The 13,082-nt window shown below is 43.7% G+C and overlaps 1 protein-coding gene across 4 annotated transcripts in view; it reads right to left on the reverse strand.

The window, feature by feature from the left end:
- trrap (transformation/transcription domain-associated protein) overlaps nt 1-13,082 on the reverse strand; it is a 315,964-nt gene that overhangs the window by 13,215 nt on the left and 289,667 nt on the right. For all 4 annotated transcript variants that reach the window (XM_072269108.1, XM_072269109.1, XM_072269106.1 and 1 more), the window contains 2 exons: nt 2,646-2,871; nt 438-655 (listed from right to left, as the gene is read on the reverse strand). In XM_072269108.1, the coding sequence (XP_072125209.1) occupies nt 438-655; nt 2,646-2,871 (444 nt within the window). The remainder of the gene's footprint in view (nt 1-437; nt 656-2,645; nt 2,872-13,082) is intronic.

Consider the following 13,082-nt stretch of genomic DNA (forward strand, 5'->3'; position numbering starts at 1 on the left):
ACAGGCCCTTTCAGCCCAATGAGCTGCACCGCCCAGCAACCCACTCACTTAACCCCAGCGTAATCAGAGGACAATTGACAGTGACCAATTAACCCACTAACCGGTATGTCTCTGCAGGAGGAAACAGGAGCTCCTGGAGGAAACCCCCGAGCTCACGGGAAGAACATACAAACTTCTTCCTCCCACATTCCAAAGATGTACGGTTAGGGTGAGGGAGCCAAGGGCATTGCTACATTGGTGCCAGAACTATGACAACACTTGAAGATTACCTCCAAGCACATCCTTGGACTGCGTTGGTCAACAACACATTTCACTGTATGTTTCGATGTACATGTGATAAATAAAACTCCTTGGCACAGGTTCCTTGGGCTGAATCTTTATATAAAATGAAATAAAATTGAAATTAAAAGAGACAGACACAGTTCCGCACTCTGTACCTGTGAAAAAAAGGTGCCTCTTTGTGGTCTCCTTTCGCTTCTCCAGGCAGGGGTTCAGCAACCTCAGCAGCTGCAGAACGCGCTCTTCCCGCCGAGACTCTGTCAGACAGGCGTCATTCATCACCAGGTACGGGTAAATTTTGCCATTGTGACCCCGAATGTAGAGTCTACGAGCTGCAGTGTTGTGCTTCTGTACGATCTCCACTCTGGGCATGAACCTGGTGCACAAAGGATGTTATTCAGACTGACAAACAATATGCTGATGCACGAGGTGAGAATGCCATGGCATAGGCCATCTGGCTCATCATATCTGTGCCAGTTCTTTGAAAGTGCTCTCCCTCTACTCCCAGCTCCCCTGGCCACATAACCATGGATAGTTGCAACAAAAAGCACAATGCCCTGTGAAGAAATGAGACAGAAGAGAGACTGTGAGTGCTCAAAGCTGCAGCAACAATCTGCTGGACTTCTTCCCTAGACCCACTTTCTTATTCTAGTTTCTAATCCCTTTCTTTCCAGTCCTGATGAAAGGTCTCGGTCCAAAATTTTAACTGTTTATCCCTCTCCAAAGATGCTACGTGAGTTTCTCCAGCATCATGTCTGTGTTGCTCAAAACTTCCAGTACTTGCGGAATCTCTTGTGTTTATGCAATGTAACTACTGTTACTGTACCTACCTCAGCACTCTCTTCTAGCAGCTCATTCAATAACCCCACCAACTCATCTCACTGCTACCATCAAGTAGGATGGTACAGGAGCCTGAAGACACACACTCTCAACATTTCAGGAATAACTTCTTCATGACAAATGCCGGTGATATTAAACCTGGTACTGATTCTGACCTCTATCCGAAAGCTTGCCTGAAGTTTCCTGTATACCTCTTCCCTCTCACCTTAAATCTACACTCTTTAGTTTTAGACTCACCTGGGGAAAAGACTATGACTGTATCATCTAACTATGCCCCCTCTTTGTGTAGGACATAGGAGCAGAATTAGGCCATTCAGCCCATCACATCAGCTCCACAATTCCATCATGGGCGATTTTCTACTATCCCTCTCAACCTCACTCTTGTCTTCTCCCTGTAACCTTTGGCACCCTTACTAATCAAGAACCAATGAATTTCCTCTTTAAAATATACCCAATAACTTGGCCCAACGGCCACATGTGGCAATAAATTCTACAGATTCACTATCCTTTGGCTAAAGAATTTCCTCCTCATCTCTGTTCTAAAATGACATCATTGTGCCCTCTGGTCCTAGACCCTCCCGCTGTTGGAAACATCCTCCCCACATCCACTCTATCTAGGCCTTTCAATATTCAATCCAGGCAAAACAGTCCCTGCCTGCTCAATCACTCCTTAGAACTCCAGCCCGTCAGTCTTGGCGATGCACCTGTTGATCATTTCTGCACCCTTTCTAGCTTACTGACACCCTCCCTACAAAGCTAACAGCGAGGGCAGACTGGACCTCAAGATTAAAACCTCTGTCTGAAGATGTCACCTCTAACAGCGTGGCATTTCCTTGATGTACTGGAAGGCTCTGCTGAGATTTTTGGATTGGGGTGTCTGGAGTGGGATCTGAACTCAAAATCTTCTGAGCTCACTCGCCACTGTGCAGCATAAGAAAATACACACAGTGGCCACTTTATTAGGCAGACCTGTGCACCTGCTGGTTAATGCAGGTATTTAATCAATCACCTGGCAGCAACTCAATGCATAAAAGCATGCAAACATGGTCAAGAGGTCCAGTTGTTGTTCAGACTAAACATTAAAATGGGGAAGAAATGTGATCTGAGTGACTTTTGACTGTGGAATGATTGTTGGTGCCAGACGTGGTGGTTTGAGTATCTCAGAGACTGCTGAATTCCTGGAATTTTTATTCACAACAGTCTCTAGAGTTTACAGAAAATGATGCGAAAAACAAAAAAAAAATGCAGTTAGCGACAGCTCAATGGGCAAAAGCACCTTGTTAATGAGAGGTCAGAGGAGAATGGCCAGATTGCTTCAAGCTAAGAGGAAGGTGACAGCAAGCACCTCTGAACGCACAACCTGTCGAACTTGGAAGTGAATTTGCTGCAGCAGCAGACCATGAACATACAGAAATATACTCAGTACCTCCTGTAACTAATAAAGTGGCCATTGGTCAGGGAATGTACAGAAAGGAAGCACCATCATGACACAATAGATGTTACAAACACACAGATGATCCACTAACCGTGCAATTTTAATGTAATAATGTGTTGGCTTGGGCATAAGGAACTCTCCCGGGATCTCCACATCTGCCGTCTGTGCAGAGAAGTTACTAAGAAACCGACACTTCTCCTCGATCAGAAAGAATTTAGGAAGCTGCTTGGTTTTTGCCTCGAGGATCTTTATCCATTTCTTTAGCTTGGAGATGAGATTATGAAGCTTCATTGATCCTGGCACACTGAAGTCAAAATCTGATACAATGAAAAGGACATTCATTAGCCAGCAGCAAGATTTAGCTTTTCTTTATAAAACATTGAGTTTCTCCCCATTATCAACTAACTTTATAGAAATTGGTAGTTCTACTTACAAATATGTGAAAATGTGTGGAAACAAATTTTGTTTCCATTACACATTTTCAATTGCTTTTTTGAAAGTGCTAAAGTAGTCTCATAGAGTAATTTTTCCCCTCCTCTCCTTTCATTCCCCACTGTCTCCCCTCTTACCTTTTCTCTTCTCCTCACCTGCTTATTGCCTCCCCCTGGTTCCCCTCCTCCCTTTCTTCAATGGCCTTTTCTCCCCTCCCATCAGATTCCTTCTTCTCCAGCTGTTACCTTTTCCACCTATCACCTCCCAGCTTCTTACTTCATTCCTTCCTGCTACCTTCTTATTCTGGCTTCTGCCCACTTCCTTTCCAATCCTGATGAAGGGTCTCAGCCTGAAACATTGTCATTTATTCCCCTCTCCATATGATGCCTGGCTTGCTGAGTTCCTCCAGCATTTTGTATCTGTTACTCATAGAGCGATACAGCATGGGAGCAGGCCCCTCACCTCACCTCATTCATGTCAACCACAGTGCTAGTACCATCTCCCTGTGTTTCACCTATACACCTCTAAACCCCTTTTGTTCTTTACAGAACACCAGTAAACTAGGAAGGTCTTTACAATAATAGGCAAAGGTTTCCATGGTAACTATGAGATATTTTAATTCCAGGATTTGAATATGTCACTATCTGCTATGGTGGGATTTGAACCTCTACGACTTTGCCCTGAGTACCTAGATTAAACAGGAGATAATACCACTGTGCCACTGCCTGCACCTGTGAAAAAGTCTTTGCGTATTGGTTAATTCCAGCATTTCAGGCAGCACTGAAGCAGACAGTGTCAGGATGTGTATGGTCATGTACAATGATAGAAGGAATAAAGGTGTATACTATTTTCTAAGCGGGAATTAATTCGCAAATTGGAGATACAAAGGGACTTGGGAGGCCTTGTGCAGGCTTCTCTAAAGGTTAGCTTGCAGGTTCAATTGTTGGCAAGGATATAATGTGAGCTTTAAAAGGCATTGGTCAGACTGCACCTGAAGTATTGCGAACAAGAGAAAATCTGCAGATGCTGGAAATCCGAGCAACACACACAAAATGCTGGAGGAACTCAGCAGGTCAGGCAGCATCTATGGAAAAAAGTACAGTTGACGTTTCGGGCCAAAACCCTTCGGCAGAAGTATTGCAAGAAGTTTTGGGCTGCTTATCTAAGATAGGTGGTAAGGTCCTGTTAAAAAATGGTGGAAATTGTGGAAAATGTATGGTGGTAGGGTTCCATTGAAGATGGCAGAACTTCCACCATCTTCAACAGGACCCCACCACCAAACACATCTTTACCTCCCCCCGCCCCCACTCTGGGCTTTCTTCAGGGATTGCTCCCTCTGTGATTCCTTTCCCGGCACTTACCCTTACAAGCAGACAAGTGCTACATCCGCCCATTCACTTCCTTCCTCACCTCTATTCAGGAACACAACCAGTGAGGCAACACTTCACCTGCAAATCTGTTAGGGTCATCTACTGTATCCAGTACTCCCAATGTGACCTCCTCTACAATGGTGAGACCCAACGTAGATTGGGGGACCACTTTGTCGAGCACCTTCGCTCCATCTTCAAAAAGCTTGATTTCACAGTGGCCAATTATTAAAATTCTAATCTTCATTACTATTCCAACGGCCTCCTCTTTTGCCACAATAAGGCCACTCTCAGCTTGGAGGAGTAACACCTTATATTCCGAACAGGCAATCTCCAATCTGATGGCATATGAACATTGAATTCTCCAACTTCCAGTAATTCCACCCCTACTTCTTCAATTCCCCACTCTGGCCCTCCCCACTCACCTCTTCTCACCTGCCTATCACCTACCCTTGGTGCCCCTCCTCCTTCCCTTCCTCCCATGGTGCACTCTCCTCTTATCAGATGCCTTCTTCTTCAGAGCTCTACCTTTTCCACCTATCACTTCCCAGCTTCTCACTGCATCCCTCCTCCCCCACACATTTGGCTTCACCTACCATCTCCCAACTTGCACTCCATCCCCTCCCCACCCTCTTTATTCTGCCATCTTCTCCCTTCCTTTCCAGTCCTGATGAAGGGTCTTGGCCCAAAGCTTTGACTGTTTTTCATTTCCATAGATACTACTTGACCTGCTGAGTTCTTCCAGCATTTTGTGTATGTTGTTCCAGTTAGAAGACATGGAGGGGATGTTGCCAATAGTGGTGGAGTTTAGGACTAGAGGGCACAACTTCAGACTAGAAGGTTATCCCTTTGGAAAAGAGGAAGAATTTCTTTATGAAGAGGGTGAGAAACTGTGGAATTCACTGCCACAGACGCTGTGGAGGCCAAGCCAATGGGTGTATTTAAAGCAGTTCTAGAAGAGTAATGGTGTAAAAGGTTATGGGGAGAAGGCAGGAGACTAACAAATCAGTCATAATGAAATAGTGGAGCAGACTTGATGAGACCAATGACCTAGTTCTATTTGCGTGTCTTATGGTTGTAGGGTACTAAACCCTATGGGCTACAAACAACACGCAGGAGGAGCTCAACTGTAGAGAAAAAGGAATGATTGGCATTTCAGGTCAAGCAAGATAACTTGGAGACAGAGAGACAGAGAGAGAGAGACAGGGAGATGGAGACAGAGGGAAGGGAGGCGGGAGAGGGAAGGGAGGCGGGAGAGGGAAGGGAGGCGGGAGAGGGAAGGGAGGGGGAGAGGGAAGGGAGGGGGGAGAGGGAAGGGAGGGGGGAGAGGGAAGGGAGGGGGGAGAGGGAAGGGAGGGGGGAGAGGGAAGGGAGAGGGGGAGAGAGAGAGAAAGAGATGATATTTTGGCCTCGATGTATATACTGTACTGCTGCTGCAAAAAAGCTAATTTTAATGATATTTATACCCTGAGCACGTTAACTATGACAATAATAGACTTAAACCTTGAAAGAAGGAACTTTAATGGCAATGCAAGGGGCAGATTTATTTTTCGCAGAGACTGATAGCTGCCAGTAAAGATTCATGTTCATTCATTAAGTGCCGCATCATATGACGTGAGCGATCATGGTCTTCACCATGATTGTTCTTGGCAAATTCTACACAAGTGGTTTACCATTCCATCCTTCTGGGCAGTGTCTTTACAAGACAGGCGATCGCAGCCATTATCAATACTCTTCAGAGATTGTCTGCCTGGTGTCAGTGGTCGCATAACCGGGGGGGGGGGGGGGGGGGTTGCTAAACAGCTACTACACCTTGCTGAAGGGTGACCTGCAGGCTAGCGGAGGAAAGGAGCACCTTACACCTCCTTTGGCAGAGATGTATTTCCACCCCACCACCCTTGGAAAGGTTACCAGAGGTAATAGTGGAAGCAGGTGAGTTTAAGAAGTTTAAGACACACAAATATAAAGAGAATACAGAGATATGGACAATACACAGGGCGGCCCAGCAACATAGCAGTTAGACTAACACTATTACAGCAGCACAATCTAGGTTTACTCCTGCTGCAGCCAGTAAGGAGTTTGAGTATTCTCCCTGTGACTGTGTGGGTTTCCCCAGGTGCTTCAGTTTCCGCCCACGTTCCAAAGTTGCACAGGTTAGAGTTAGTAAGTTGTGGACATGCTATGTTAGTGCCAGAAGCGTGGCAACATTTGCAGGCTGCACCCAGCACACTCTCAGTCCATGTTGATCGCTGGCAAAAATGACGCATTTCACTGTATGTTTCGATGGACATGTGACAAATAAAGCAATCTTATCTTGCGATTTTAGGGCACTTAGTATAAATTGGTATCAAGGTCAGCACAACACTGTAGGCCAAACAATCAGTTCAGCAATGTACTGATCTATACTTTACAAATCTGACTCTGAGAGCAGTCATGATCTTGGCCGGCATCCATGAGACAGGCTGAAGGGCATCTTTCAGAATCAGAATTAGGTTTAATATCACTGACATATGTTGTGAAATTTGTTGTGTTACAGCAGCATTACAGTGCACTACATAAAATATACTATAAATTACAATAAGAAAAATACATATATAAAAAATTAAATAAGCCGTGTAAGAGAGCAAAAATAACAAGGTAGTGCTCATGGGTTGGTTCATTGTCTGTTCAATGTTGTATAACTCTACGACCTTATTGAATGGGGACAGGGACAGTGGCTAAAACACCTGCACCTGTTTTTATAAACTCAAGATATTCTGCAGATGTTGGAAACCCAGAGTAACACACATAAAATGCTGGTGGAACTCAGCAAGTCAGGCAGCATCTATGGAAACAAATAAGACATCAAAGTGTCGAGCCAAGGCTCTTCTGTAATAGGGCCTCGGTCCAAAATATCGAATGTTTATTCATTTTCATAGATGCTGCCTGACCTGCTGAGTTCCTCCAGCAACCTTGTGTGCATAGCTCTAGAGTTACCAGCATCTGCAGAAACTCTTGTGTTTCTGTTCTGCATTATTTAAGAAGCCAGTTCCCTGACGTGTAAACACCAAGATAAAACTGAGCCACCCAGTCTTGCATCTCAAGAGTGTTTAATGCAGCCAGCCACCTCAGGATTTTATTCCAGAAGAGTTTCTAATTAACCTTCGAAAGCCTCAAATCCTCACATCAACTCAACTCTTGTATGTGTATATATCTGCTTCGCCTGCCACATTGTACATCACCATTTCCTTGAATCATGGGGCTTACTGCAAATAATTAATTCAAAGGAATGCACCTAATGCTTTAATCTTAGTTTAGAAGGCAAATGCCGGGCCCTTGTATTATCACTTCAAAAATTAATAAGCGTATTTTCTCACAGCATTGCACAGGAAGAACTCAGCAGATTTGGCCAATGTCAATAACAGGGCTTTCATGGAAACGGCTCAAATCACACTTAATAAAACAATTGCACCCACAGACTGAATGACTAAACAAATTGGTGAGACTAGAACTAGAGGTCATAAATTAAGAATGAAAGGTAGAATATCTAAGGGAAATCTGAAGAGGAACCACTTCACTTAGAGAGTGGTATGAGTGTGGAACGAGCTGCCAGCGTAAGTGATATTTGCGGGTTTGACTGTAACATTTAAGTGAAGTTTGGATAAGTAAGTGGATGGGAGGGGTATGGAGGCTATGGTCCAAGTCCTAGGAAGAGTAACAGACTGGAATTACTAGATGGGCCAAAGGGCCAGTTTCTATGCTGTAGTACTCTATCACTATGAGTAACTATGGTTCAGCAATACTGAAACAATGCGTGAGTCATAAAGCATTGCAGTACTGAAAAAGGCCCTTCAGCCCACTTTGTCTGTGCTGAACTGTTAAAGATTGGTTCACTATATTTGGACAGCAGCCATCAGATACTGCATACTGTGTATTCTTCCTCAAGAGACATGGCAGAGCCCAACCTAATATCGAAAAGACCAGATAGAGTGGACGTGTAGAGGATGTTTGGAATGTGGGAGGAAATTGGAGCACCTGGAGAAGGAGCAGAAAAGGTTTGTCAAGATGCTGCCTAGACTAGAGGGTATGTGCTATAACAGAATGTAGGACAAACTTGGGTTGTTTTCTCTGGAGCAGCAGAGGCTAAGGTTTATTAGATTATGAGAGGCATAGATAGAGTAGATGGTATTTTTTCCCTAAGACTGAAATGTAATAGAGGGCATGCACTTAAGGTGGAAGGGTGTAATTTCAAAGGAGATGCGAGGCTGAAAATTTTTTTTATACAGAGTGGTGGATGCCCATAATGCACTGCCTAGGGTGGTGAAACAGGCATTAATAATGTGAAACATTAGGGACTTTTCACAGATGTCTAGATAGGCACATAGATGTGAGGGAATTGGAAGAATATGGATACTGTGTAGGCAGAAGTTTAGCTGGCCATTTGATTACTAATTTACTTGGTTTGGCACAACATTGCGGGCTGAAAGGCCTGTTTCTGTGCGGTACTGATCTACGTTCTGTGAAATCCACAATCACAGTCAGAACACACAAACGCCTCACAAGCAGCGGCAGGAATCGAACCCCGATTGGTGATAGCTGGCGCTAACTGCTACACTACGTGCCACCCTAGAACGAAGCTAGATCAGGCAACTGCTGAATTTTAGGGTGCACATTTGACATAACAATGAAGCTAAGATGAGCTAAACTCAGTCTCTACACACGCCGTTATTCCAACAGTGTACTGTCTGACAGCCAATCTCAGTTAATATTAACTTGTACCCAAGGTTACATCCCCAGTTCCACCTGCGCTGAAACCAATTCATTACACCACACTTCAATGAGAAATCCACTGAACTGCACAGCCATTGCCTGCAGAGTGCACAGTTCTTCATGTCCCTGACTGCAAACCAGGTCAATGCATTTCTGCTGCGATTGCTGTGCAGCCTTGGTTACTGAGTGTTTATCTCAATCTTATTTTTTAATTTATTTGCACAACTTGTCTCTTTAGCACGTTGGTTATCTGTCAGTCTTTATGTACAGTTTTCTCTTCTACTGTATTTCAAAATTTCCCTGTAAATGCCTGCGAGAAAATAAACTTCCGGATAATCTCAGCGTATATGGTAACATACGCTCAGTGGCCACCTCATAAAGTGCACCTGTACACCTGCTCGTTAATGCAAATCTCTAATCAGCCAATCACATGGCAGCAACTCTACGCATAAAAGCATGCAGACATGGTCAAGAGGTTCTGTTGTTGTTCAGACCAAACATCAGAAATGGGGAAGAAATGTGACCTGAGTGACTTGGACCGTGGAGTGATTGCTAGTACCAGAGAATGGTGCAGAAAATAAAATATCTGGTGAGTGACAGTTCTGTGGGCAAAAGACGCTTCGTTAATGAGAGAGGTCAGAGGGGAATGCTCAGACTGGCTCAAGGAAGGCAATGGTAGCACAAGTAACCACACACGTTACAACAGTGGTGTGCAGAAGAGCATCTCTGAATGCACAACACATCAAACCTTGAAGTGGACGAGCTACAGCAGCAGAAGACCACAGTAGGTTTCACTCCTGTGCCTAATAAAGTGGCCACTGAGTGTATGCGCAGCTTGATAATAAATTTTACTATGACTACTTTGACAATGCTTCGTAATAACTGAGCGTTGGGCTTGTCAAGTCAGACTTCAATTGACTGCTTAGCAGAACAGCATCAAGAGCAGTGAAATGATTTTGACTACGTCAAGGTACATTACTTGATCGTGGATTATTACCCTGGTAATTAGCATTATCTACATGCTAAGCAAACCTCTTTCTGCTCCTCAAATCATGCTGTAAGCCTTTAATTCCTTTGTTCGGTTTCGTTTTCTCGGAGTATTGGAGTTGAAAAGCCATTAAGGCGGCTGCTTCTTTTGTTCAGTGGTAAAGGAACAAAAGGAAAAGGTTTTTAAAGTTACAAATGGGATTCGCCGATCTACTGAGGACGAGAGTAGAAGGATCCTTATGCCTGACTGCTTAAAGCTCAGATCGTTTTCTATAAACCTGGGTTTTTTTTCTTTGGAATGACGGGGGCTGATGGAAGACCTGAGAAAAGTTTATAAAATTATGATTAAGAAAGAAAGGTTAGCTTTACGATGATGATGGGTCTTGGCCTGATAGGTCGACTGTTTATTCCCCTCCATAGATGCTCTCTGACCTGCTGAGTTCTTCCAGCATTTTGTGTGTGTTGCTCTGGACTTCCAGCAGCTGCAGAATTTCTTGTGATTAAGATTAGCTTTACTTGTCACACGTGCATTAAAACATACAGTGAAAGATGTCATTCTGCGTCAATGACCAACACAGTCCAAAGATGTGCTGGAGGCAGGCAGCAAGTGTTGTCATGCTTCCCCACAACTTACTACTAACCTTAGACATTCTCTCTTCTCCGCTCTCTCATTGGGCAGAAGTTACAAAAGCCTGAAAGCACATACAACCAGGCTGAAGGACAGCTTCTATCCTTGGTAACCAGACCAGACTGCATCAACAGCAGGTATGGGGGGTGGGGGGGAAAGAAACGGGAGACTACTGCACAGAATCGAAATAAACTCAGTCAGCTCCAGCTCCATCATAGGCATTAGCCTCCGTGATATCCAGGACATCTTCAAAGATCGATGCCTCAAAAGGGCGTTGTCCATCGTTAAGGACCCCCTATCATCCAGGACATACCCTCTTCTCATTGCTACCATCAGGAAGGAGGTACAGAAGTCTTAAGGCACACAGTCAATGATTCAAGAATTGCTTCTTCCCCTCTGCCATCTGATTTCTGAATGGACACTGAACCCATGAACACTACCTCACTCTCTTTTGTATTTTTATTAGTGCTTATATTTTAAATAAATTTACATACATATGTATATATACACACTTATGGTATGCACACACACATATTTTTATATATATATGTGTGTGTGTATAATATATATATATATATACACATACACATACATACACACACACACACACACACACACACAGTGGCATGCAAGTTTGGGCACCCCTGGTCAAAATTTCTGTTACTGTGAATAGCTAAGCCAGTAGAAGATGAACTGATCTCCAAAAGTCATAAAGTTAAAGATGAAACATTCTTTTCAACATTTTAAGCAAGATTAGTGTATTATTTTTGTTTTGTACAATCTTAGAGCGAAAAAAAGGAAAAGAGCACCATGCAAAAGTTTGGGCACCCCAAGAGATTTGAGCTTTCAGATAACTCAGATATCAAGGTCTCAGACCTTAAGTAGCTTGTTAGGGCTATGGTTTATTCACAGTCATCATTAGGAAAGGCCAGGTGATGCAAATTTCAAAGTTTTATAAATACCCTGACTCCTCAAACCTTGTCCCAACAATCAGCAGCCGTGGGCTTCTCTAAGCAGCTGCCTAACACTCTGAAAAGGTAGCCGTTTCCTCAGTTGGTAATGTAATTAAGAAATGGCAGTTAACAGGAACAATGGAAGTCAACTTGAGGTCTGGAAGACTAAGAAAACTTTCCGAGAGAACTGCTCGCAGGATTGCTAGAAAGGCAAATCAAAACCCCCGTTTGACTGCAAAAGACCTTCAGGGAGATTTAACAGACTCTGGAGTGGTGGTGCACTGTTCTACTGTGCAGCGACACCTGCATAAATATGACCTTCATGGAAGAGTCATCAGAAGAAAATCTTTCCTGCGTCCTCACCACAAAATTCAGCGTCAGAAGTTTGCAAAGAAACATCTAAATAAGCCTGATGCATTTTGGAAACAAGTCCTGTGGACTGATGAAGTTGGAATAGAACTTCTTGGCTGCAATGAGCAAAGGTATGTTTGGAGAAAAAAAGGTGCAGAATTTCATGAAAAGAACACTTCTCCAACTGTTAAGCACGGGGGTGGATCAATCATGCTTTGGGCTTGTGTTGCAGCCAGTGGCACCGGGAATATTTCACTGGCAGAGGGAAGAATGAATTCAGTTAAATACTAGCAAATCCTGGAAGCAAACATCACACCGTCTGTAAAAAAATCTGAAGATGAAAAGAGGATGGCTTCTACAACAGGATAATGATCCTAAACACACCTCAAAATCCACAATGGACCACCTCGAGGCGTAAGCTGAAGGTTTTGCCATGGCCCTCACAGTCCCCCGACCTAAACATCATCGAGAATCTGTGGATAGACCTCAAAAGAGCAGTGCATGCAAGACAGCCCAAGAATCTCACAGAACTAGAAGCCTTTTGCAAGGAAGAATGAGCGAAAATCCCCCAAACAAGAATTGAAAGACTGGCTACAGAAAGCGTTTCCAAGCTGTGATACTTGCCAAAGGGGGTGTTACTAAGTGCTGACCATGCAGGGTGCCCAAACTTTTGCTTCGGGCTCTTTTCCTTTTTTGTTATTTTGAAACTGTAAAAGATGGAAATCAAAAAGTAATCTTGCTTAAAATATTAAAGAGATGTGTCATCTTTAACTTTATGCCTTTTGGAAATCAGGTCATCTTTTACTCGTTTAGCTATTCAGTGACAGAAATTTTGACCAGGGGTGCGTGAGGGAAGTGGAGCGAAAGAGGATGAGAGGTAACTTAATAGGTGTATAAGATGATATGAATAAATAGCCTGTGCCTTTTTCCCAGGGCTTATACAGGAGGGCATAATTTTAGGGTGACTGGAGAAAAGTATGGTGAGGGGATGGGATGTCAGAGATAGGTTTTTACAGAGAATGGTGGGTGTGTGGAATGTTCTGCCCAAAGTCATGGTAGAG

The sequence above is a fragment of the Mobula birostris genome, chromosome 9 (assembly GCF_030028105.1).
Source record: "Mobula birostris isolate sMobBir1 chromosome 9, sMobBir1.hap1, whole genome shotgun sequence".
NCBI classification, from domain to species: Eukaryota; Metazoa; Chordata; class Chondrichthyes; order Myliobatiformes; family Myliobatidae; genus Mobula; species Mobula birostris.